At 43.6% G+C, this 25,742-nt stretch overlaps 1 protein-coding gene across 1 annotated transcript; it reads left to right on the forward strand.

Annotated features, from left to right (window-relative positions):
* The first annotated feature begins 14,944 nt into the window (after positions 1–14,944).
* On the forward strand, positions 14,945–25,396 carry TAGAP (T cell activation RhoGTPase activating protein). The gene is made up of 10 exons (XM_005551523.4): positions 14,945–15,057; positions 15,746–15,830; positions 15,919–15,972; positions 16,295–16,361; positions 17,703–17,869; positions 18,563–18,724; positions 19,250–19,359; positions 21,101–21,296; positions 22,178–22,292; positions 23,261–25,396. Exons 2-10 carry the CDS (start codon positions 15,804–15,806, stop codon positions 24,556–24,558), a joined length of 2,196 nt encoding a protein of 731 aa, XP_005551580.3. The 5' UTR covers positions 14,945–15,057; positions 15,746–15,803; the 3' UTR covers positions 24,559–25,396.
* The last annotated feature ends 346 nt before the right edge of the window (positions 25,397–25,742 follow it).

Below are 25,742 nucleotides of genomic sequence, written 5' to 3' on the forward strand. Positions count from 1 at the left end.
CCAGGCCCATCACTTTCTGTTCCTTAGGGAGAGATTCACTTTTCACCACCACTCATAGTGAGGAACCTCCTGCCTGGCTTTGGACAAAGGGTTTCTCTGTATTCTTGTGGCCATCAAAGAAAAAGAGAGAAACTCTGGGGAACCAACCATTGTCCTGGTTCTGTGGCCACCTTTTCCCATCATTGGGGGTCTTCTCCTGAGCTTTTGTAAAAGTTTTAAAGAAATTCCTCTACCAAGGGCAGCTAGGATAGAGTTCCAGAATGGAAGTATGACTTCCAAAATGAACCACAGAGAAAACCATCCTCGCTACCACAGAGGAAATATGTCCTCCCTCCCCATCTGGGTAGAGCCCGGTACATAAAGTCCCAGAAACCAGAAGGTAACTCACCCTCCTCCTCCCTTCTGACTCTTGGGGCTCATGGATCTCCTGCCCTTTAATGACATTTCATCACCGTCAGCTGCAGAGCCATAGCCAAGCATGCTTCATGCTCAAAGATGGACCATACCAGAATTCATCTGGTCTATGAGCCTTTACTGAATGCCGACTATATGCGAGCCCTGTGGAGATGGTATCAACATTAACAGGACCCAGCCTCTGCCCTCCTGGAAAGACGGTCAAGCGGACCACCGCAGGGGACACCCTTGTTCGAGGACCAGAGTGTCTGAAAGCCACAGGAAAGTTTTTCTGATCACTATGAAAGTTTAACATGTTCACTGTAAAATAACTCGGCAATTTTATACCAAAGCAAATAGTCCCATGGAGTAGATTCCAGCATAGACAAATGTGAGTTGCAGATTTGTTGTAAATATGGGGAGAAAATTTAAAACGAAGCAAATTTGATCTACCAGGTTAAATTGGTCTGTGAATTGGGAAGAGACTGCCATTCTTGTGTTTCGCAGCAGAACACTGCAGACCAGCTGAGGGACACCAAGCAGCGTTCCCAGGAAGACATCTGAGGACCCTGTGCTCTTAGTCACACTCATGCCAAGCAGGTCCCTTCATCACCATAGAAGAAACTCAGGCCCCTGTGTGATTGTGTGTCTCAGACATGGCTCCTTTTTCAGGGGAAAAAATGGTTTCCCTGTTGAGAAAAAGCAGTACAGGAAATGTTTACATATTTTACTAATTTAATGAGCTCTGAGTAAAATGTATAAATCTTGGCATCCAGGGACCATTGCAGAAATTCGTGAAAGCTCTTGGAATCTGCCTCCTTTAAAGTTTTCAATCCTATCATGACCAAAACACAACAAACAAACAAAAGTGTGCAGGAAGGCAGACTAACTCTAGGGCTGAAAACCTGCAGGAAGCTGTCCCACTCAGGACTCTCGGGGGACCTAGGCAGCATCCCCCAGTCTCCTCATGTTGACTTCTGCCCAGGGATGCAGTGTCTCCAGGATTTGATGTTTTCATCTGGCCATTTTTGCTGACAATTCCACTTTCAGGACTGTGAAGTTAACGTTGTCTCCCTGTTTGTTCCTGGGTTAGGCTTTTCATATTTCCTTTTTAAAATCCTGTCTTCTCTCATCCATGGCCATCAGGAGCACTTCAGCTCCTGCTGTGATGGCTCCAGCCCTTCTTGGGGAAGGCTGTGGGAAGTCTCCCCTCTGGCTGGCTTCAAAAGCTTCTCCCATAAAAGCTGAGCAAAGGTCTTTGTCAGATTTATTTGGAAAAAGGCTCCTCAGACATGAGTAGTGAATAAACTCTAGAAAACAATCTGTTGAGTTTGTGAATTAATACATGTTTTTGGACTTCATGCAAACATTCTCAATCCCCATTCTCAGAGGTCCTAGTTATCTGCAGAATTCCCCTTCAGTTAGGAAGTAGGTTTTTCATGTCTATCTGATAACCTGGCTTTTTATTTGAAATGCCTCCAATGAGAAAAAACAGGAACTAAGTGGCTCTCATTTAAGGAAACAAAACTCCTATCTGCCTATCACATTCTAGAGAGTTTAAAAATGAGAAGAAGGAAAAGAGCCACCAAAAAAATGTAATTTCCTCTTTGACAATTATTTCTGAATAGGATCTTGAGCAATCACACTCGAGAGGGTGAGGTTTTTGTCCCACTGAAGTTGCTCAGAAGTGTGCAAACCGATGCCCTCCTGATGCTGTGGGGCTGGCCCAGAGCTTTGTGTGGTCCCTGCATGCGAAGATTTGAGTTTCTGTCACTCCCGCCAGCTCCAGACTTCCTGGAGCTTTCCTGGTCTCTGCCTTTAGCGATTCTGACTTGAGTCTGACTTGAGAGTCTATTGCTTTCAAACCACCTGCCTGTCCCTTCCCTTTGTCTGTATCTGTCACATTGTAGGATGCTCCACAAGGCAGAGAACTGATACCAACCCCTGACAGAGAAACAAAGGCAGGCATACTTCTGGTCAACTTAAAAGTGTATGTATGTATGCATATGTGTGTATTCATATATTCATATGTATATTTATAAGTTGAATTGTGTCTCCCCAAATTTCCTGTGTGGAAGCCCTAGCCCTCAGCACCTCCAAATGTGATAGTGTTCGGAGGGAGGCTCTTAAAGAGGTGGTGAAGTTAAAGTGAGGCGGTTAGAGAGGGTCCTACTCCAGTCCAACTGGCGCCCCATAAGAGGGAATGTGGTCATGAGAGACCCCAGGAATGTGCACACGGAGGGAAGACTAAAGCGGGGTGCAGTGAGAAGACGGCCGTCTGCAAGCTGAGGAGAGAGGCCTTGGAGAAAGCAACGCTGCCCACACCTTGGTCACTCCTAGACCCCAGGACTGGAAGGAACACATTCATATTGTTTAAGCCACCCAGTCTGTGGTATTTTGTTATGGCAGCCCCAGCAGACACATGTGTGCATTTGTGTGTGTGTGTGTGTAATATGAGGAACTGATAAAAGTTGGAGTGGTTAGTCACGAGGCAAAGCCTCCTCCCTGAATTAATTCTAGATCGCTGAATCACCTGGCTGTTGCCCAGCAGAAGCCCCTTGTCTACACTGTGGATTGAAACATGCCACCCCTCTTGACTCCATTCTGAACGGTGTGACAGGGCCCTTTCTGGTCACAGCCCGACACACGTTCCACAGCATCCTCCTGGGAACCTTGGCTCCCTCCTTTGTAATGAAGGACCATGAAGATTTCCAGAAGAGCTAAATGTGAATCCCAAATCCCAACTGTTAGTTTTGAGATATGCCTGTTGACAGCAGCTAATAACTTGGAAAACTGAAAGGATGAGATAGGAACGTGAAACACGCCTTGAGTTTGGGAGCCATGGCCATTTTCCAACTCGCTTAATACTCAGTAAAGCTCCATGCACCTTGTGGGGACTCAAAAGTATTTCTTGACTGAGTACAAATAATAATGCAATTAAGTTTCCAGAAGTATCTCAGTTCAACTCCTTGAGTACCCAAAGAATGTCAGACTTTTTTGGAATTTCTGAAAGTTCTACCCAAAGTTCTGGATACTCCACCCTTTAGTTTTGCATCCTGAAAATTCCCTTATATGTCATTTTTATCCATAAGCACTTATTTTTTTAGCATCCACTACTGATTGATTTTTATTTTATATCTCTCTGGTCTATTTTAAACTTTATTATCTTAAACACACTAAAAAATGCATCATGGGCTCACTGTGAGAAATACTATATCAGTAGCTCCCTGAGATGCTTTAAAATAAAGCTGGATTGCTTCCACTGAGAACGAGACTAAATCAGTGCTTTTTAAAGTTGCATTTGCGATGCATTGCACTGTTACCCTGGGGGTACATGTGCAAAAGTCATGGTAACAATGTATGGAGTCACTATTTGTTTCAGGCATCTATTGCTGAATAATAACCACCCCAAAAACTCAGTCTCCTAAAACAACATCAGTTTCTGATTTAGCAGGATTCTATGGGTTGGCTGGGCAGTTCTACTGTTGGTTTCACATGGGCTCACTCAGATGACAACATTCAGGATTGCCCAAGACAGCCTTACACACACATCTGAGAGTTGGTGTTGGCTGTGGGCTGGGCACCTTGTGTCTCCTCCACGTGGTCTCTCATCCTCCAGGAAGCTTGTATGGCTTCCTCACGTGGCTATCTCAGGGCACATTCAAGAGGGCAAAGGTGGAAACTTTGAGGCCATTGGAACACAGTATCCTTTTTTCTGCATTCTATAAGTCATGAGGGCAGCCTCACATCACGTGGGGAAGTAGACTCTGTGTCTTGATAGAAGTCGCCGCAAAGAATTACGGCCACATTTCATTAACCACAAGATTGCAGCAGATTCTAAGTCACCTCAGCTCTCTCACGTTGTGGGTGAGAAGGGGTAAGTTAGGGAAGTAGTGCTCCTGAGATGACACTGCTCAATGTAGGGATGCTGAGGCTCAGCTTCCCACCCAGGCAGAGAATGTACCTGCTGCTCCTAAGATTGCCCAGTGCCTGTGGTTACAGTCGAAAAGGATCCCATTATAAAACTGACAGATCAGTTGACCCCAAAAACTGTGGCTGAGATCACTGGTTGAGCTGCATGTTGGAATTCTCTGGAGAATTTTTTTAAATCCTGAAATCTCATCTCCAGAAATTTCCATTTTATTGGTAAAAGATTAGGTGTGGGCATTGATTATTCTTAAAAAGCTTCCCAGGGAATTCTCATGTGCAGCCAAGTTTGAGAAGGGCTGATATTTAAACTTGAAACTGCCTTTTCTCAGTTGGCAGAGAGATTCAACTAATGCCTTATTTACTCTGTTGATCTGGTCATCTGTGCATCGTAAACATGTGTCATGAAAGGATAATGTTATACACACACACACACACACACACACACACACTGAGTGTTCTTGTAGGTGGTGGTCAAGGAAGCTCACCCTCAAGTGTTTAGGGATCTTCCAAGGGACATTTGTGGAGAGCTGAGCTCTCTCACCAAAAACAGACGCCCTGTGGACATACAGCTGTCTCTTAGGTTCAAGACAAGTTTGTGCACCTGGTGGTCTATTTGGCTTCCTTAAGCCAGGCCATTGGAAGTGAGTCATCAATAGGGAAATACCACTTATTTGAAAAAATTAAGTAAAATTAGCGAAGCCTCTGTTGAGTTAGATCTCAGGGCTCTAACTAAGTGGGCCAAGTGGTAGATGCCTTATCTCTGTTTAGCCACCTAGTAAAAGGTCTTGGGCTTATTCTCAACACAAAAGTGTAAACGATTCCTTTGGAGTAGCCCTCAGCTTTTGTCTGGGAAAACAGGGTTGAGCATAGCAATCAGAAGCAGAAATGTGTCCAAACATCCGAAAAAGCGGAAGTCCAGGTTCGGGCTGGGTGTCTGTTTTACTCATTCTTAAAAATGGATACTTGTGTACTTCCTACCGTGCGCTCCAGGCTTGTCTTGGGGTTTAAGAATGAGTTTCTTCGATTTAAGGTCCTGCAGTCTAATTTCAAGGGGCAAGATAGAAAGATAGAATGTGAAAGCTAGCAAAGAATCGTGGAATAACCTAGCGATTATAAAAATGCCATTAAATAAACTACTCCAGGCCGGGCGCGGTGGCTCAAGCCTGTAATCCCAGCACTTTGGGAGGCCGAGACGGGCGGATCACGAGGTCAGGAGATCGAGACCATCCTGGCTAACACAATGAAACCCCGTCTCTACTAAAAATACAAAAAACTTAGCCGGGCGAGGTGGCGGGCGCCTGTAGTCCCAGCTACTCGGGAGGCTGAGGCAGGAGAATGGCGTAAACCCGGGAGGCGGAGCTTGCAGTGAGCCGAGATCTGGCCACTGCACTCCAGCCTGGGCGACAGAGCGAGACTCCGTCTCAAAAAAATAAAAAATAAAAATAAATAAATAAATAAATAAACTACTCCAAAGCCAGGAAGCAGGAATATATAAAATGCATTTTACTTTTTACTTTTTTATGATACAGCAGGTCCTCAAATAACATTATTTTGTTCAATGTCATTTCATTATCACATGGATGAAAAAAGCAATTTCTTCCTGGCTGGGGTCACTCTCAGTGTGGAATTTCCGTGCTCTCCCAACGTCCACATGGGTCTCCTCTGGGTGCTCTGGTTTCCTCCCACATCCCAAAGCTGTGCTGTTAGGTGTGTCTACATGCTCCCAGGATGAATGAGCTTGGGTGCGTGTGTGAGTGTGCCCTGAGATGGGGTGGCAGCTGAGCCGCCAGGATGGTCTCTTGTCACCCCAGGCCCTGAAGTGGAATGAGCAGGTAAATAATGATTCTCTTTGTTTTTATTCATCTTTCCTAAATGTTTGTATAGCTCACACTTATTTCAATGTTTAATATTTGAAGTGTTCTGGGTCTTTATTTAGAAGTTCAGTGATCCTTTTGTGACCAGAAATATGCCACAGGAACTTGACTCTTTTTTACATCATCAGTTAGCCTATGGGAAAATTGTTTTCGTTATATGTTGATTCACTTAGAGTCACAGTTTCCAAGAACCTATGGATGACATTAAATGAGGTCTTACTGTGCTTTCAGTCATCCTTCAGAGTGTGGCCCTCAGACCAGCTGCATCAGCATCACTGGGTACTCCACAAATGCACATTTTCGGGCCTCTCCCCAGACCTGCCGAATCAGACGCTCCAAGGTGGAGGCCACAGTCTGGGTTTGAGTGAACCTCCAGGTGATTCTGATACATGATCAAGTTGGAGCAGCACTGCACTGCACTGCACATTTGAGAAATGGTTGCTGTTTGAGATTTAGGGAAGATCTCACAAAGGCTACAACTCAGAGAAAGGGCTTCTGGGCTCAGTTTTCCAGTTAACATATGCAAACTTAGGAAAGATATGGAAATTTTTAAAAATATGTATCATAGCTGGGCACGGTGGCTCACACCCGTAACCCCAGCACTTTGGGAGGCCGAGGCAGATGGATCATGAGGTCAGGAGTTCAAGACCAGCCTGGCCAAGATGGTGAAATCTCGTCTCTACTAAAAATACAAAAATTAGCCAGGTGTGGTGGTGGGTGCCTGTAATCCCAGCTACTTGGGAGCCTAAGGCAGAGAATTGCTTGAACCAGGAGGCAGAGGTTGCAGTGAACCGAGATCATACCACTGCACTCCAGCCTGGGCAACAGAGCGAGACTCCATCTCAAAAACAAAAAATTATATATGTGTATGTATATACACACAGATACATATATATATAATGCTTTCTAGTGTGTCGTATAATGTTTTATGACGCAAAAGCAGAAGGAGAAATCTTATGATTCTTTTTTCCGTAAGAAGAGCCTAGGAGGCTGCATCAGGCTTGCAAAAATTACGTGCCTTTCCCTTGCCCCCCTGCCCAAAGTCTTTTCACATAGAAGATGACACTAGCTTTAAACCCTTCCCCGGGACTGGTCCTAGAGTCTAAATCAGAACCAGTCTGGACTAGTGCATCAAGAAGGCTACAGTTGCCAGGAAAAGAAAGCACTCAACAGATCCAGCCACAAAGGGTTAGGACTTGCTAAATGGTTGGTACCTGAACCTGGGCGAAAGGTGAAAATCAGATGTGACGCCGCCAATGAACACACTGCCCTGAGCACTGACAAGCCCGCTCCGGCCAGGTGAGAGTTTGTCTTCAGGGTGGAGACCCCTTTACTTCTTCCCCTGGCAGGAGCTGCATGCCTAGTGGCCACGCTCCCCAACCCCGAGGAGCAGGGGCCGCCTCAGGAGGGCATCACTGAAAGATTTTCTTAGGAGACACCAAATAAGGCACAGTATTTGAGAAGGAGACCACACACATTCAAAATAACAAATACTTTTCTTTTTTTAAATTTACACAGGGAGGTAAAAGCCCTGGATAATTTTTTTCATATGACAAATGAAAAAAATTGCTCAGTAAAAAAACCAAAGTCAACTACAGTAAATACATCTTTAAAAGGCATTTTAAAAGCATGGGGCCAACTAAACATTTTTCCACCATTTCTACTTTTTTGGTTCAGATTTTTACAAATGCCGCACATGAATTTTGTAGACTGCTAACAAAGAACCTCAGCTTTCATAGTTTTCTCTTTGTTTCTTCAAAAAAATAACCTACCACATCATATTGTAGTTAACTGATGTTCAGGGTTGCTGACATGCCTTTTTTGACATCATGTTTTCTTTGTGCAATTTTTCAGGCCAAAATATCAACAGACAGAGTCTCGCTCTGTTGCCAGGCTGGAGTGCAATGGCACGATCTGGGCTCACTGCAGCCTCTGCCTCCCGGGTTCAAGTGATTCACCTGCCTCAGCCTCCCGAGTAGGTGGGACTACAGGCATGTGCCACCATGCCCGGATCATTTTTTGTTTATTTATTAGAGATGTTTCACCATGTTGGCCAGAATGGTCTCGAACTCCAGACCTCGTGATCTGCCCGCCTTGGTCTCCCAAAGTGCTGGGATTACAGGCGTGAGCCACCACCCCCAGTCAGATTCTTTAGTTCTTAAAGTGACAAACAGAGCTAAGCTGAAGCCCTGCTTGGGTCCCATAGCAGTGATAACGCAGCTAAGGTGAGGCCAGGTCTGGGTTCCATAGCAGTTTGTGTCATCAGCCATATAGCTCTTAATCACCTAATCTCAGGAGGTCTTATTTTTAAGTCTTCATCTTGATCTCAATAAGTGGAGAAGGCAGTTTAAGAAGAACATTTTGTTTGAGACTTTCTTAGTTTTCAAGCCAGCTTTTGAAAACACAGAGTTCTTCAAATATTATTTTATGCTGAGCCTATTTTGTATTCCAACACAAAGATAAATTCATAATTGCAAAGATCTGAGGGAGCAAATCTGAAATGTCTGCTTCCACTGCTGCAGAAATGCAGGCATTTGTGGAGACAGCAAATTATTTTGCAAGATGCAATGATGCTTGACATTATTTCAGGGATGCCAGGGTCCCAGCAAAACTCTGAGAAGTTCCCTAGAAGGCAGCCCTTTTCCTGCTGGGGGAAAAAAAAATTAAAAATTAAAAAATGACCTTAAAGGACTGAACTGGATTTACTGTAGCTGAGACCGAGTCCTCGCCTGCATCTGTGAGCCCGGGGCCTGCAGAGAGGCGAGAACCTCTCTTCCAGGTATATCTTCCCCACCCACAGACTTTCCTAGAAGTTTCTTAGAGGAGAGGCAGACAAGGAGTTTTATTGCTAATTCGCTATAACCAAAGTCACCGCATGAAAGACTCTGCAGGTTGGGTACTTTGCAGATTAGTGAATCCAAGACCGTCATTCGAAGTGAGCACCGACTCCCCAGCCCGCAGAGTCCTTTACGCTAAGTTCTCCTCTGCCTCCAGACACTGAGGAGTATGGCTCTGGGGACATTCATGTTCACACTTCCCAGAGCAGACAGAACTAGGGAGTCTAAGGTGAGAACACTGGTAAGGCTTTGGTCCTTGGAGGTGAGAGCTGGACAGGTGTGGTCACGCCCTCCTGACAGATTCACTGACAGAAGCTGCCACTCAAGTCCACCTAAAGAGAGACTTCCTTACTCACCACAGAGCTAGAAAGTCCATGTGTCGAATCCCTCAACATTGGTATTGACGTAAGCCGGTGGTGTGTGCAAGGAGAGCATGTCCCCAGCTCAATCAAATTCTGCAACAACGGTCACTGTTACAGCGTGACAAAGAGGTAGTCTTTCTCTATGAAACGAAACAGTCAAAGAGGCTAAGTGACAAAAAGTCTGAGTGACGAGTTGCAATACCAGCAAATGTATGGTGAGATTTAAATGTTTTATTTTATCACACAATTTTAGTAGTAATTAAAGTGTAGCAAATGCCTACTGTGTGCAAAATAGGAGGCCAGGCACTCGTAAGAATGAAAGATGAAAATGTGTCCCTGCTTTCTGGAGACTCACAGTCTACTGGATGTGGCCACTATGCAGGGCCAGGGAAGGGAGTTTAATTCAATCTAGAAAAATCCCTTCTTAGAGGAGATGGGACTTGGGCTAGATTCCGAGGGAAGGGCAGAATTTCAAAAGGCAGATGGGGTGAACGGCATTCCAGGAGGACGGAACAATTTATCAAAGGCCTGGAGACTCAGAAGCACACTTTTAGGGAATAACAATAGCCTGTGTGGCTAAAACATATGACAAGTGGGAAATGGGGAGGAGGGATAATCAGAGAAAAGGCTGGATTGCCCTTTTTTTAAAAAAGAAATTGTAATTTGAGCTTTCTAGAAGATCAACCTATTAATCAATCATTAGGTAGCCAGACACTGGGGTGATGGAGAAGTCCTGAAGGAAATTGTGAACTCTTTGGGAAAATAATCTTCAATGCAGGAAACTGTTGACATTAATCTCATTACAGAATGCAGGACTCTGAATCACTGGGTGGTCCCAGGAAAAGAAAGAGAAAGTGAGTTCAAAATGAAGAGCCAGACTCTGATTCTCCAGTTGGTGTTTCCCAGGCAAGCTGGGTAAACAATGTGGGGAAAATGACTTCCATATTCTGGTTCACAACAGTCCAGACTGAAGTGGTAACTGAGCCTGGAAGTATGGGAAGGAACGATGGTGCTTCCGGTAACTCTCCAAAGCACACATGTACACAGCATAGAAGTCACAGTCCCCGGAACGGAACTCACTGTCCCTAGAGACTCAACACAAGAAAAGCAAAGCCAGTTCTTTGCAGAAAAATTGATTGTGACCAGGACCCAAGCGATGAAAGTCCCACCACGAGAAGCATCTTTACAGATGTGGGTTTCACCGGGGTTTCCTTCAGCCCAACCCAGCAAAAGCCATTGAAGTTCCTTTCCACATTCTGAAGACTCTTACCATGCAGGGTGATGTGAGCTTGCTTTTCAAAGAGATGTGTGGGAGACAAGAATATGGAAAAAGTGAAACTGACATTTCCATCTTTTTTTCTAACTTTTGACATGACTGCTTCCACATTTTGCACTGTATTTACAAATGTTTCTCCTAGTGTTCGGAAAAATGCAATCAAAATTACTGTAAGATTTTCAGAGGTGAGGGTGTAGCACCTGCCCTCCACAACTCTTTGCATAGTAGGGGCCATATGCAGGTGGGGCCACAGTCATGAAGCAGAACGCCTCCTCAGTCCCCCACCAGCACCAGCCAACAATGATGGCTTTCCTTCAGTCACAAAATGCACCTATTCATTAGATGTTGACTGTCAAAATCTCCCAGGGACCCCAAAGGATGGCACCTCCCTCTGGGTTTTCCCACCATCAGTTGGGTCAATAAGAAGAGCCAAAACATATTTCTGCTTTAAAAAATGTAGGGGCCCTAACTCTTTTCTGTTGCCGTATTTGCTACTAACTTTTCATCCTAGATAGTTCGGCACCTTCCCTGGTTGCTTAACTAGGCATGGTAGGTCCCAGAAGGAAAAGGAAAGTTTGTCAATGTAACCATTTCTGCAGGTCATCAAACCATTCATCTTACATATTTTTAAAAGATGCTGAGGCTGGGCCCAGTGGCTCACACCTGCAATCCCAGCACTTTGGGAGGCCAAGGCAGGTGGATCACCTGAGGTCAGGAGTTCGAGACCAGCCTGGCCAACATGGTGAAACCCCATCTCTACTGAACATACAAAAATTAGCTGGGCGTGGTTGCACATGCCTGTAATCCCAGTTACTCAGGAGGCTGAGGCAGGAGAATCGCTTGAACCCAGGAGGCAGAGATTATAGTGAGCAGCAATCTCGCCATTACACTCCAGCCTGGGCGACAAGAGTGAAACTCCGTCTCAAAAAAAAAAAAAAAAGAGATGTAAATTGTGTTTATTTATTATTATTAATGAAACTGACAAAAGGAAATTCTGAAGTTTCAGGAGCTTGCCCTAAATCTAACTCTCTGCTAGGTAAGCATTCCCCATAAAAATCTACCTGGGTTGTTCAGATATAAGTTGATATACGAGGTCTCAACATCTTGTCTCTGTTTCTAAATGATCCATTTGAAGGGTTATCTCTGAGTGGAAGAATACAGAGAGCTCTGGACTTAGGATCCAAACGTAGGACCAAGGCTTAAACACGGCTGAGTGACCATGGGCAAGTTAACTGACCCCGGGGAGTCCCAATTGTCTCACCTATAAAACAGGGAGGAGGACATACTTCAGAGTGCTGTGTTGCTAATTACATGAGATAAAGTCTTTAAAAATAGCTAGCGCATATGCAGGTTTTCAGTAAGACTCACCTTCCCCCACTCTTAGAATGGTAGATGCAGAGCTAATGACAGATGCCAAGATAGATGGTTTTTAAAAAGAACATGAACCACTGAGATGATGCCAGCACTGAAGTCATTTCATTGTTTGGTGTTTTGGGGGTAATGGTAGATCAATCTGAAATGAATGAATGGTAGATGAATCTGAAATGAATGAATGGTAGATGAATCTGAAATGAATGAATGGTAGATGAATCTGAAATGAATGAATGGTAGATGAATCTGAAATGAATGAATGGTAGATGAATCTGAAATGAATGAATGGTAGATGAATCTGAAATGAATGAATGGTAGATGAATCTGAAATGAATGAATGGTAGATGAATCTGAAATGAATGAATGGTAGATGAATCTGAAATGGTAGATGAATCTGAAATGGTAGAGGAATCTGAAAGTTGTATCTCCCAGGATAGAACTGGGATTTAAGATGGAAACTTTTGGAAGGTGGGCTCCATTTTTCCATAACCAGGAGCCTTCACCTGATGAGGGAGTGGCTTTCTCAGGAGTGGCAATGCCTGTAGCACTAGAGGCCGGCAAGAACAATCTTAAAGAGACAACTTGGCCAGGCACAGTGGCTCACGCCTGTAATCCCAGCACTTTGGGAGGCCAAGGTGGGTGGATCACCTGAGATCAGGATTTCCAGACCAGCCCAACCAACATGGCGAAACCCCACCTCTACTAAAAATACAAAAACTAGCCAGGCATGGTGGCGTGTGCCTGTAATCCCAGCTACTTGGAAGGCTAAGACAGGAGAATCACTTGAACCCGGGAGGCAGAGGTTGCAGTGAGCTGAGATCATGCCATTGCACTACAGCCTGGGTGACAAGAGCGAAACTCCGTCTCGAAAAAAGAAAGAAAGAAAGAACAGTAAGTACATTAAGTTTCTTACAAAAATTAAAAAGTCCACTTGTCAGAAAAAAAAAGTTTAGAAAATACATATCAACGATGAATAGATATCACAATATAGTATGATATATAGAATATTATAGTAATACTCTATTTTGACTATTTTATAAGGAAATGTATACATTCAGAAATTATTTATTTAGTACCTACTATATACCTGGCACTAGGCTGGGCACAGCGTAAATGCCCTTTTTCAATTAAAAAAATCAGTGAGTCCACTTTGGAGGTTTATAAAGGCAGGAGAGGGATGCTGAAAGAGCAGGGGCCTCTACAGCTGCCCTGGGAACACTGGGTGAACTCTGGCACTGTGGTGGCTTTAAGAGAGGGAACGTCCAGCTGGAAGTCTGAAAACCAGGATCTGTCCCTAGGTCCCCACTGAGCCTCTGAGTTACAGAGCAAATTTCTACCTCTCTGTGCTTCAGTTTCCCAAAGTCTGCCCCCATAATCACCTCCTTTCAGTAAAATGACAATAGAAGTGACAATATGGAAAAGTCTTTTTTTTTTTATTTGAGATGGAGTCTCGCTCAGTCGCCCAGGCTGGATTGCAGTGGCTCGATCTCAGCTCACTGCAAGCTCCGCCTCCCGGGTTCACGCCATTCTCCTGCCTCAGCCTCCCAAGTAGCTGGGACTACAGGTGCCCGCCACCACACCCGGCTAATTTTTTGCATTTTTAGTAGAGACGGGGTTTCACCGTGTTAGCCAGGATGGTCTCCATCTCCTGACCTCATGATCCACCCGCCTCAGCCTCCCAAAGCGCTGGGATTACAGGTGTGAGCCACCGCGCCCGGCTTGGAAAAGTCTTAAAATGAAAGATGCTGATGATGAATGAAGCCAAGTTATTTTAAAACTTTTTATTGAAAACTAACATAAATAGGAAAGTGTGCACATAAGCCTAGCACCACCCAGATCAAGAATGGACAATCACCAAACCCCCGCTGGCCCCTGGAAGTCACTACCAGCCCCTCTGGGAAACTGCTACTCTTGCTTCCAACAGCACAGACGACTTTTGCTAGTTTTGTGCTTTGCATTAATTAATTCAAGTCTGGCTTCCTTGGCTCAACGTCATATTGTGAGATCCAACCATATTGTTGGCTATAGTCATAGGCTGTTCATTGTCAGTGCTATATAACATTCATTCTCTATGTGAATGGATCACAACTTATGCATCCATTCTCATGCTGAGGCATTTGAGTGGTTTCATATATTGCCCTTGATCTATAGAAAAGATCAGAAATTCTCTTATGCAGAAAGAGTGATCCACAAATGAAATTCACCATCTCTTTCCTATTTTAAATTGGTCTGATCAAAGGAATTTTTGTTTTCCTTCCATGTCAGAACGACATCTGCTCTGACTGTAAATTAAGTATCAATACTTTTGACCAGGAGTTACAGAAAGGAGAAGGGGGTTACTGTATTGACAACTGACTCGAGGGAGTTTTCTTCCTACTTCCAAAGGAAACTAACGTGGCTTTGGATGGTGATTGTTCCTCAAGGAAGGGACTGTCTTGGGTTTCTTTCTGGTTCTGTAACAGTGTCCCACATCCAGGGATGCTAATCAACGTGTGGTGCTGGTGAAAGAGCGGATGGCACGTGGGAGGGGGAACAGCACCCAAACAGGACGCAAAAAAAGGCACTTGAAATTACCACTTTAGAAAATAAAGTGATGTTTATGCACAGAATAACACAATTTCTTGTTCACACATCCCACCTATGACATTAATCAGAGCCTTCACCTATGGGCTGAATGTCATCTTTTCCACTCCTAGTAGTTTACAGATTTTTTACTTTGAAGTGGAGGAGAAAAAAAAAAGACAGAGCTGCCCTAAAAGGAATGAGGAAGTGAGAGCTCTCCAGTGTCTGGCTGGCTTCGTCTGTGTGACAGCCCATGATGTTCTTTCCGGTCTCTGTAATATTCTGAATTTCCACCTGCCCGCCCCCTCACTTATAATGCAGAGCATGTGAAGGGAGACCGGCTCAGTCTCCCTCTCTCCCAGTGGACTAGAAGCAGCAGAGTGTCATGCTCTTTCTCCCATTATTTACAGCTCACCGGATGTAAAAGAACTCTGGCTAGAGACCCTCCGAGGGTAAGTACTATATATTAACACGCCTAGAAATTGCAGGCTGCCTTGCCAGTCACAGGTCACTCAGATCACAGGCAACAGAAAACAGCTAGCCCGTGGAATATACACTCACTTTATAAAGTCTCAGGACAAAGAAAGCTTTGCTTCAACGTGAAGGCTGCACCTTTTTGGTGTAGGGATTCTATAAATGTTGTCTTTGTTTCATGTTTACTATTGCAGCATCCTGGAGATACATTTTTTTTTTCCTTTTTGGATTAGATGAGAAAATCCATGCAAAGCACCTACTACGATAGCTGGCATATAGTGAGGACTCCCCCCAAAAAGTTAATGTTAATGTTAATTTAAAATGTTAATGTAATTGATATCCAAATTATCTCTTGATGGGAATGGAATAAATTGGTGACAACGTTTAGAATGGTAAAGATAGTTGGCTTAAATAATTTAGAAATAATTGTGTTCAGATGCTGTTCTTAACAACATATGACATCTGGTAACACAGAACTGACTTTAAATGAAAACTTGTCTATGTAATAGTTTTTTTTCCAAAGTAAAGGCAATTGAAAAAGTAGTAAAATAGAAAAATAAATAAATAAATAAATAGTTTCAAACTCTGTGCTTTGGCAAAGTGGTGCTGAAAGTGGCCAACCTACTGTGTGTTCCTCCTAACTCCTTTCCATATGATTCGTTGTAGACAGAGCCACAGCCGCACAGGAGTGAAATTCACTCCCGGACAGTCAGTCCCAATACTGATGAAGCTGAGAAGCAGCCACAATGCTGTGAGTGACACTCTCACATTTATTAATTCGCGTTTCCTAGAGGCAAGGGCCAAAAGATATTTACCTAATTTTATTTTTTCTCTTTTAGTCAAAAACACTAAATGCCAGTAATATGGAGACGCTAATCGAATGTCAATCAGAGGTAAGAAAGCAATTTTTGAAACTTTTTATCTGTACTGTGAGAAGGTGGAAAACTTTGTTTTATTGAATATTATTTGGGTTGAATATTAATTATCAGAGTAGTAAATTAACATCACACATGTAGTAAATTAAACACATTAATTAGGATCTTATATGATGACAATCGAGACTTTAATATTGCCTCTAGAAGCTAGAAAAAAACATCAATGCACTCTACTGACTTCATTTTTAATATGAATAAAATGTTGTATGTGTGTTTTGTGGGGAAAGACTCGATAGGTTTCTTCAGTCACTATATTTAACTGAAATAAAAATGTTTTTAGGGTGACATCAAGGAACATCCCCTGTTGGCATCATGTGAGAGTGAAGACAGTATTTGCCAGCTCATTGGTGAGTTTTGAAAACATACTGATCTTTTATGTAAGTGCTAACAACCAGCGTTCTTGGTTTGCAAAACCACAGCGTTTTTACTCTACTAGGAATTTTTTTGTATAAGTGTTCTGTTAAAGACCGCAGAACATTAACCCTTAAATGGCAGGTGTGCTCCAACTCACTAGAGCCGGGAGTGCTGCGAGCGGAAAGAGCCTCTCCACAGAGAATCCCCCAGTTCTGCCAAGGGTTTTTAATGCGGTTCCGTCTCCTGGCCATGTATGTTTCCACAATTAGCATGCACACATTTGAAAACACACAGCGTCTTTTCCATTTTCTTCCTTCTCTTATGGAGAATGCATCCAAGAGCCTATGAAGCAACTGTTGCTGATCTCAAATCCCAAAGGACCCACCATTCGCTCTCAATTTTTTTCATAATGCATTTCATTACAGCACAACCCTGACCCAGTTCTCCTGAACCATACAGGCCACTTCTTTCTCATCACGCTTCCACTTGCCAATCTAAAATGTACAGAAACATATGCCAATGCATTTAGAAAATATAGCCTTTATAATTAGTTTTAAAAAAAAGGAGAAGGAAGGAAGGAAAAGAAAAGAAAGAAGGAAACTTTTGAGATTGCAATATCCATTGCACACACATCTTGTGGATTTCGGAAGGACAGAGTATCTTGATAACGTTTTGCTGATAATTTCCAGTTGCCAGATGTAGGTTCAGACCTTCCTGCCGTGATTCGTATTTGCCTCTGTCCTAAAGCAGCGACCTGGAAAACCCAGGTGACCAGTCACCCGGAAGGAAGAATGGTGTTAGCTCCCTCTAGTGGCTATGTAGTGCCTGCGAGGCTGCAAAGGGTTGGAGCCGGCCCTGCTATGTGCCTTCGAAGAGATACTGAGCAAGTCACTTCCTCACCTTTTAAGTTTCGTTTTCTTCGCCAATTAAAGGAGGAAATCAAAATAATCTATTTCATATCAGAAATTTCCTCTATAGTTATTCAGGCCAGTAGGTTAAGATGGTTGTTTACGATCTGCACAGTTAGGTTTTGCTAATTTTCTGTAGCAAACAGCTGGAAAGAGTGAAAACAGGAAAGGTGGAGGCTCTGAGGAACCCTGGTGTTGCTGTTTAGGGAACTGGTTGCCCTGGTAACAGTGTGGTTGTTTATCGGTTGGTTTTTCTAGATTAAGATTCACGCCCTTTGCTTTCTTAAGTTTTCAAAATTATTTTTCTCACATGGCATATACTATCGACCACATTATGTGGCCAACGATACCCATTTTCTTACCTGGATCTTTGCGTATTAACACTGTAGTCTAATTTTTCTCGTTGCCTTGTTTTCTTGGCTGTAGAAGTTAAGAAGAGAAAGAAGGTGCTGTCCTGGCCCTTTCTCATGAGAAGGCTCTCCCCTGCATCAGATTTTTCTGGGGCTTTGGAGACAGACTTGAAAGCATCACTATTTGATCAGCCCTTGTCAATTATCTGTGGTGGCAGCGACACACTCCCCAGACCCATCCAGGTAGGCATGCATTTTCTCATAAACCTACTTCAGTTTTCAGTTGGACATGCAAAATACTCGGGAAATCTGAATGTCATTCTCCTATGAAGTTTGTAGGGACTGATCTTCCATATTTTCCACTCTTCGACATGGCACTCCCACATATGCATGCAGTTAGAAGAATATCTGACTGCTTCCATTCCAGAAATTGAAATTAGTTGTATTTGCCAATGAGCTCAGAGCTATGGTCCCTCCATTTCTCTGACTGCACAGAGTGAAGAATGCCGAAGATTTGTAGCTTCTGAAAAGTCTGAAGGGGAAACAGAATATAGACTTTGTGATCCAAAATCCAATGTTCATATGGAAGTATTTGAAATGAGAGAGCTCCAAAATGATTTTAGAAAGTGCAAAATTAGAGCTTTCACAATTTGCCTCCTCTTAGAAAAATAGCGGGGTTGAGGAAGGCCATTGATAGCGACTGAACTGAAAGCAAAATCTGACATTAATATTCCTGTTAAGACTATCTCAGTATACTAGAGAAGATAACTAACTTTTAGAGAGATGGTATTTTATGACAAGTAAAGTTAGAAACTGTTCATGTACATTATTTTAATTCTTTCTGCAGTCTAAGCATAGATCTTCATGCATTAGTAGCAGCACAGTATCTTTGAACCAATGGTAATCCTTTCCTGTTCCTATCGCTGTTTCCTTTAGGACATTCTCACTATTCTATGCCTTAAAGGCCCTTCAACGGAAGGGATATTCAGGAGAGCAGCCAACGAGAAAGCCCGCAAGGAGCTGAAGGAGGAGCTCAACTCTGGGGATGCGGTGGATCTGGAGAGCCTCCCCGTGCACCTCCTCGCTGTGGTCTTTAAGGTGAGTTCAACACGCTTGTGCCAAATAACCTGCCAAGGGGCCCTGGCACACTCGTTCTCAGGATGCAAGAAATAGGCTCTTCTCTCCACACAGCAAGGTACACTGATCTTGGAGTTTTATTTTTTTCATTAAGCCCTTTATTTATTTATTTATTTGGTAAGCACCTCTGTTTCTGTGACTTCAGATTCCAACAGAAAGCAATGCATTCTGCTCTCTCAAAACTTTGCCAACAACGGGCAATTTGATTGTTCCATGGCAGAATCCACATGCCAAAATCCAGTGGCCCCTCAGAACACACCCACCTGGGGATGGTGCCTCTGACTCTGCTTGATGTTAGAAAGTCGCAGAGAGGCCAAGGGTGTTGCAGAGAGGGTTCCCTGGATTAATCAAATGCAGGAATGAAGGGGCACAATCTATGATGGGCTAAGCATAGAGCACCCTGTGATGGAATGAAAACCAGGTGAAAACGAGGACATGGGACATCATACAGTACCAATAGGCCAATAGCCCGCTCTCATCCCCCAGGACTTCCTCAGAAGTATCCCCCGGAAGCTACTTTCAAGCGACCTCTTTGAGGAGTGGATGGGCACTCTGGAGATGCAGGACGAGGAGGACAGAATCGAGGCCCTGAAACAGTAAGTCATCAAAGTCATCAGCGATTGCCAGGCCGCGTCACCTCCGTCTTCTGATTCTTTACACAACTTTGTAAAAGCTTCATGATCCCTGTTTCATGAGAATTGTGATGTTTAGGGAATCTGAGTGGAATTGCTTGTCCACTCCCAGAATAAAAACCAGAGGGTGCCCTGGACTTTTGGAGTTTAATTTTAGCCAAATGAAAGGAAATATTTCTTCAAAACGTAGGAAGTGAATTTCAATCCTCACAAATCCCAAGAGGTAGGGAAGTCTGAAAATGTAAGCTGTTCAAAAAAGTGTGAGATAAAATCAGACCTGAAAACTGTAACACAGGCTTGCCAGCAAAGTGTAGGAGTTTGGGGTTATCTTTAAGCTACATTGGTGTCATGCAAGGCAACAGTTCTCCCATAAAACATCCCTCAGGATGCAGCCAGGCAATGGGGTGGGGGCGGTTGTTTTGTTCATAAAATTTCATAGCATATTTAATCCTCTTATAATTAACCAAAAGGAAAACTATATAATAACAAATTCCAGTGAGAGTAAAAATAATAACATATGCAATGGAAAGTGTGATCTGTTAGTGACTAGAGAATTCTAAAACCCAAGCTTTGAAATGTCAGCACGGTTATCACATCCTATGAAAGTCTATCTATATGTTATAATTGTCCCACATGGCTAAATATTTTCAATGACATATGTATAGAAGTGAAGACATTAAAATGTCTGTCCCAAAATGAATATTCTAAGATTATCACCATGAGTTTCCACCTAGACATAAAGCATTTTTATAACAATTCCTTCTTCTGAGAAATGAAAAGAATCACCATTTCATTTTTTGAAAAAGAGACTTTAAGAAGTCTAATTTCTTATCATTAGGAACAATGTTGTGATTGAAGTGCTGCCTTATTATGAATATGCCCTTAGAAACTGATTTAGTCGGCTGGGCGGGGTGGCTCAGGCCTGTAATCCCAGCACTTTGGGAGGCCAAGACGGGTGGATCACGAGGTCAGGAGATCGAGACCATCCTGGCTAACACAGTGAAACCCCATCTCTACTAAAAAAAAAAAAAAAAAAAAAAAAAATACAAAAAACTAGCCGGGTGAGGTGGCAGGCGCCTATAGTCCCAGCTACTTGGGAGGCTGAGGCAGGAGAATGGCATAAACCCAGGAGGCGGAGCTTGCAGTGAGCTGAGATCAGGACACTGCACTCCAGCCTGGGCGACAGAGCGAGACTCCGTCTCAGGAAAAAAAAAAAGAAAGAAACTGATTTAGTCTTCATAAAGATTTCTCAGAATGTTGTAAAAATGTGTCGTCTTCGTTTGGTAATTATAGTTTGTTTTTGTTTTAAGGCAAGAAAACCAGTCTAGCCGTGTTAGAAACAGAAAGAAATTCTACATGGCTAAATGATTACTCAACAAAACTATTTTCTAAATATAAATGCAAATTCTGGTCTTTAATGCAGATTGGCTTCATAATTTAAGCTCTGTATAAATAATAAAGGGCTGAATTATTCATGTCCCAATTATAAAGGCCAGTTTCTTAGCTCCTCAAGACCTTGCGGTTAACCAGCCTCACTCTGTGTCAGTTGCCACTGGAAGTGTCTGAATGAGCATTTCACAATATTACTTGTGAAAATGCACCTTCCTCATTTTAAAGGAAGTCTGGTTTCGGCAGAAACTCTCAGCTTGCTACACTGAAGACCATTAGCCTTTTTGAAAACTAACATCCCTTCACTTTATTCCAGGGTTGCAGATAAGCTCCCCCGGCCCAACCTCCTGCTGCTCAAGCACTTGGTCTATGTGCTACACCTCATCAGCAAGAACTCTGAGGTCAACAGGATGGACTCCAGCAACCTGGCCATCTGCATTGGACCCAACATGCTCACCCTGGAGAATGACCAGTGTCTGTCATTTGAAGCCCAGAAGGACCTGAACAACAAGGTTTGTTCTGCTTACTGATGAGAAATCCCCAACTTATGATCTCAGCATCTCTTTGCCAAATGCAGGCAATAAAATGCTTCTGAATGTCTCCAACTGAGTCAGCATCACAGTGAAAATATAAAATGCAAAATGCTTTTGTCATAGTTCCACTCCCTCAGATACATGTATCTAATGAAACTGAATAAATCTGTGTCTTCTGTGGTCTGTGACACAGATGAGTGCTGCAAGTGTTTACATCACTCTCTCCCGATATAAAAAAAGCCCTTTTGTTTTTGTGGTTTGTACGACACAGTCTATCGATCTGAGAAACTACTTACTTAAATGAAAATGTTATTAATACTTTAATTTTTTGTATGTTCTTAAATTTAAATGCATGTCTCAAAACACCAAGGAGTATCTAACTTTAATGTATATGATTGTTGGCATGGTGGCTCAGGTCTGTAATCTCAGCACTTTGGGAGGCCGAGGCAGGTGAATTGCCTGAGCTCAGGAGTTTGAGACCAGCCTGGGCAACATGACAAAATCCCGTCTCCACTAAAAATAGAAAAAATTAGCCGGGCCTGGTGGCACATGCCTGTAGTCCCAGCTACTCGGAAGGCGGAGGCAGGAGAATCAGTTGAGCCCGGGAGGTAGAGGTTGCAGTGAGCCGAGATCGCGCCACTGAACTCCAGCCTGGTGACACAGTGAGAGCCTGTCTCACAAAAATAAAAAGTATCTGATTGTTACCAAATTTCTGTATGCTCTTTTCAGACACATAAAGATCTCAAATTCTCATTTTGGCATGTGACTCCACTGTGTCCCCATTCTTCCTCACCTCCCTAAAAAAAAAAAAAAAAAAAAAAAAGTCTTCAAGCTGACAAATTGCTTACTTTTCCTCACAGGTGAAGACACTGGTGGAATTCCTCATTGATAACTGCTTTGAAATATTTGGGGAGAACATTCCAGTACATTCCAGTATCACTTCTGTTGACTCCCTGGAGCACACTGACAGTTCAGGTATGGAATGTGCTATCATTTGATTACGATTGTAGGGAAAAGTTCATGCCAGGCTGCCCGTCATGTAAAGCATCTCTGATGTATGAGGTAGAAGTTACCTTCACAAATCCCCAAGTCAGACTAGACTCCAGTCCATTAAACATGAAAACCCTGCTCCGGGCTTTTCCTGCAGCGCCTCTCAGACCACAGATAGTCTTTGCCCCTTCCCAGTGTTCATCGCAAATCACTGCTGATTTCACTAAGTCACCTTTAGCTCTGGAGTTGGGTGAGAAACTTTTGTTTCCACTTCATGGCATATGACTCCATGACAATGGAAATGGGTCCAGTAAAAGGAGCGGTTTTAAAAATTAAGGTCAATAAATTTGCAGTGAAATGCTGTTCTCTCTTTTCTTATTCTCTCCTCTCTTTCTCTCCTTCTCTCCTTTACTCATTTCCTTTCCCTATTTTTCTTCTGATCTCAAAATAAATTCAGAAAGAAACAAACTTTTCATATGGTACATTTCTTGTCATATCAAGCCCCTAAGTAGTTCTGCTAATAAATCACCTAGTGCCCTGATTGGTATGAGCAGGGCGAACTGTAGCAAAGTTCATTTCTAAAAGAACCTGAACGGCCATGCGTAGTGGCTCACGCCTGTAATCCTAGCACTTTGGGAGGCCAAAGCAAGCATATTACCTGAGATCAGGAGTTTGAAACCAGCCTAGCTAACATGGTGAAACCCCCTCTCTACTAAAAATAGAAAAAACAGCCAGGCATGGTGACGGGCGCCTGTAATCCCAGCTATTCTGGAGGCTGAGGCAGGAGAATTGCTTGAACCCAGGAGGAGGAGGTTGCAGTGAGCCGAGATCACATCACTGCACTCCAGCCTGGGCAACAAAGCAAGACTCTGTCTCAAAAAAAAAAAAAAAAAAATACAAATACAAATAAATAAACCCAAACAAATGTTCAACTGCTCTTTGACTTCCCCCAGATGTGTCGACCCTGCAGAATGACTCAGCCTACGACAGCAACGATCCTGATGTGGAATCCAACAGCAGCAGTGGCATCAGCTCTCCCAGCAGGCAGCCCCAGGTGCCCATGGCCACAGCTGCTGGCTTTGATAGTGGGGGCCCACAGGATGCCCGAGAGGTCAGCCCAGAGCCCATTGTGAGCACCGTGGCCAGGCTGAAAAGCTCCCTCGCACAGCCCGATAGGAGGTACTCAGAGCCCAGCATGCCGTCCTCCCAGGAGTGCCTTGAGAGCCGGGTGACAAACCAAACACTAACAAAGAGTGAAGGGGACTTCCCCGTGCCCCGGGTAGGCTCTCGTTTGGAAAGGGAGGAGGCTGAAGACCCATTTCCAGAGGAGGTCTTCCCTGCAGTGCAAGGCAAAACCAAGAGGCCGGTGGACCTGAAGATCAAGAACTTGACCCCGGGTTCGGTGCTCCCAAGGGCACTGGTTCCCAAAGCCTTCTCCAGCAGCTCGCTGGACGCGTCCTCTGACAGCTCACCCGTGGCTTCTCCTTCCAGTCCCAAAAGAAATTTCTTCAGCAGACATCAGTCTTTCACCACAAAGACAGAAAAAGGCAAGCCCAGCAGAGAAATTAAAAAGCACTCCATGTCTTTCTCCTTTGCCCCTCACAAAAAAGTGCTGACCAAAAACCTCAGCACAGGGTCTGGGAAATCGCAAGACTTTACCAGGGACCACGTCCCAAGGGGTGTTAGAAAGGAAAGCCAGCTTGCTGGCCGAATCGTGCAGGAAAATGGGTCTGAAACCCACAATCAAACAACCCGCGCCTTCTGCCTGAGACCCCACGCCCTCTCGGTGGATGATGTGTTCCAGGGAGCTGACTGGGAGAGGCCTGGAAGCCCACCCTCTTATGAAGAGGCCATGCAGGGCCCGGCAGCCCGACTCGCGGCCTACGGGAGCCAGACCGTGGGGAGCATGACCGTGGGGAGCATGAGGGCGAGGATGCTGGAGGTGGACTCCCTCCTACCCCCTCTTCCACCTGCTCACCACACAGGAGACTCAAGACACAGGGACAGCAAAGAGCCACTCCCTGGCCACGGACCCTCTCCCCTGCCTGAGCGATGGATACAGAGCAGAACTGTCCATGCTTCTTGGGACTCTCTGGGGCACGTGTCTGGCCCAGGGAGACCTGAGCTCCTCCGGCTGAGGACCGTCTCCGAGTCCGTGCAGAGGAATAAGCGGGACTGTCTCATGCGACGATGTAGCCAGCCGGTCTTTGAGGCTGACCAGTTCCAACATGCCAAAGAATCGTATATTTAGGAGGGAGGCCATACACCATGCCATAGCTTGTGCTATCTGTAAATATGAGACTTGTAAAGAACTGCCTTTAGATTGTGGTTTTAAAAGGTCTTGAATAAGCTCCTTTAGAACGCTGTGCAAAGCCCTCCTCAGTGAGGATAGCTACACCATGGCCATGGTGCATCAGATAGTCTGTGTGTACCCGGATTTGTGCAATATGTAACAAATGTATAAAATGTATTATAGATAAGGTGTTAGGTGCAAAGAATGTCTAATAATCCCTGCATACGTTTGTGGATTTGCAGTGAAGTACATTGCTGTTCCTTGCTTCCTGGGGCACTTTTCTCTTGGCTAGTGTTTGAAAATTATCTTTGCTTTTATAATGTGGCCTCAAATGTCATGCCAATTTTCACATTTTCCACAAACTCCATTTAGGGAGAAGTGTTTAAACCCCCGGTAAGTTTACTCTATACCAGAGTAAACTATATATTACTCCATATAAGCAGCCTTGCAATAACTAATCACCACCATAGACGAAAGAAACAGACTGCAAGGAACAGAGCTGAGCGTCTGGAGCCATCAAAGGCATTAAAAACTCCAGCAAAAGCAGAGGTCATAGCAAAAATCATGAAAAAACACTTCAACCTGTCCTTTCAATCATCCAATTAAATTTGGGTAAATTAATGAAAATGTATTATATCAATATTAACTCATCTACAGCACTTTGAGTTTCTTTGTAATTCATGATGTCCTATCCTATAGTGTGGAGGTAAATGATTTTATATGCATTGGGGGTCATATATAAAACTTCAATGTAATTTCACTACAATAAATTGCCTTCCTTATTTGAAAGTAAAAATGTTCATTTTTTTATTGACATGTTACCTCCTTTCCCTCGATTAATAGAAATCCACCGAGAAAATCATTCACATATTGGTTCACTCAACAAGCATTTATTGAATATATATTCACTATTCTAGACTAATAGCAAGACTGGAGATCTTGTTTAGGAAGAAGCAGTCTCTGTTCTCCAGAATTTGCAAAACCATAAAAAAGTACCTACTTTAACCCATTTTCTTTTTCAGCAACCAGTCATTCTGCCAGAAAAATTTAGTACACAAATAAAGGATAATATAATAAATGTAAAATTTCTCATTTCTAGCGAATTAAACTTTCCAGTAATTTTACATCTCATCTCATCTCAT

Source organism: Macaca fascicularis, chromosome 4 (assembly GCF_037993035.2).
Source record: "Macaca fascicularis isolate 582-1 chromosome 4, T2T-MFA8v1.1".
NCBI classification, from domain to species: Eukaryota; Metazoa; Chordata; class Mammalia; order Primates; family Cercopithecidae; genus Macaca; species Macaca fascicularis.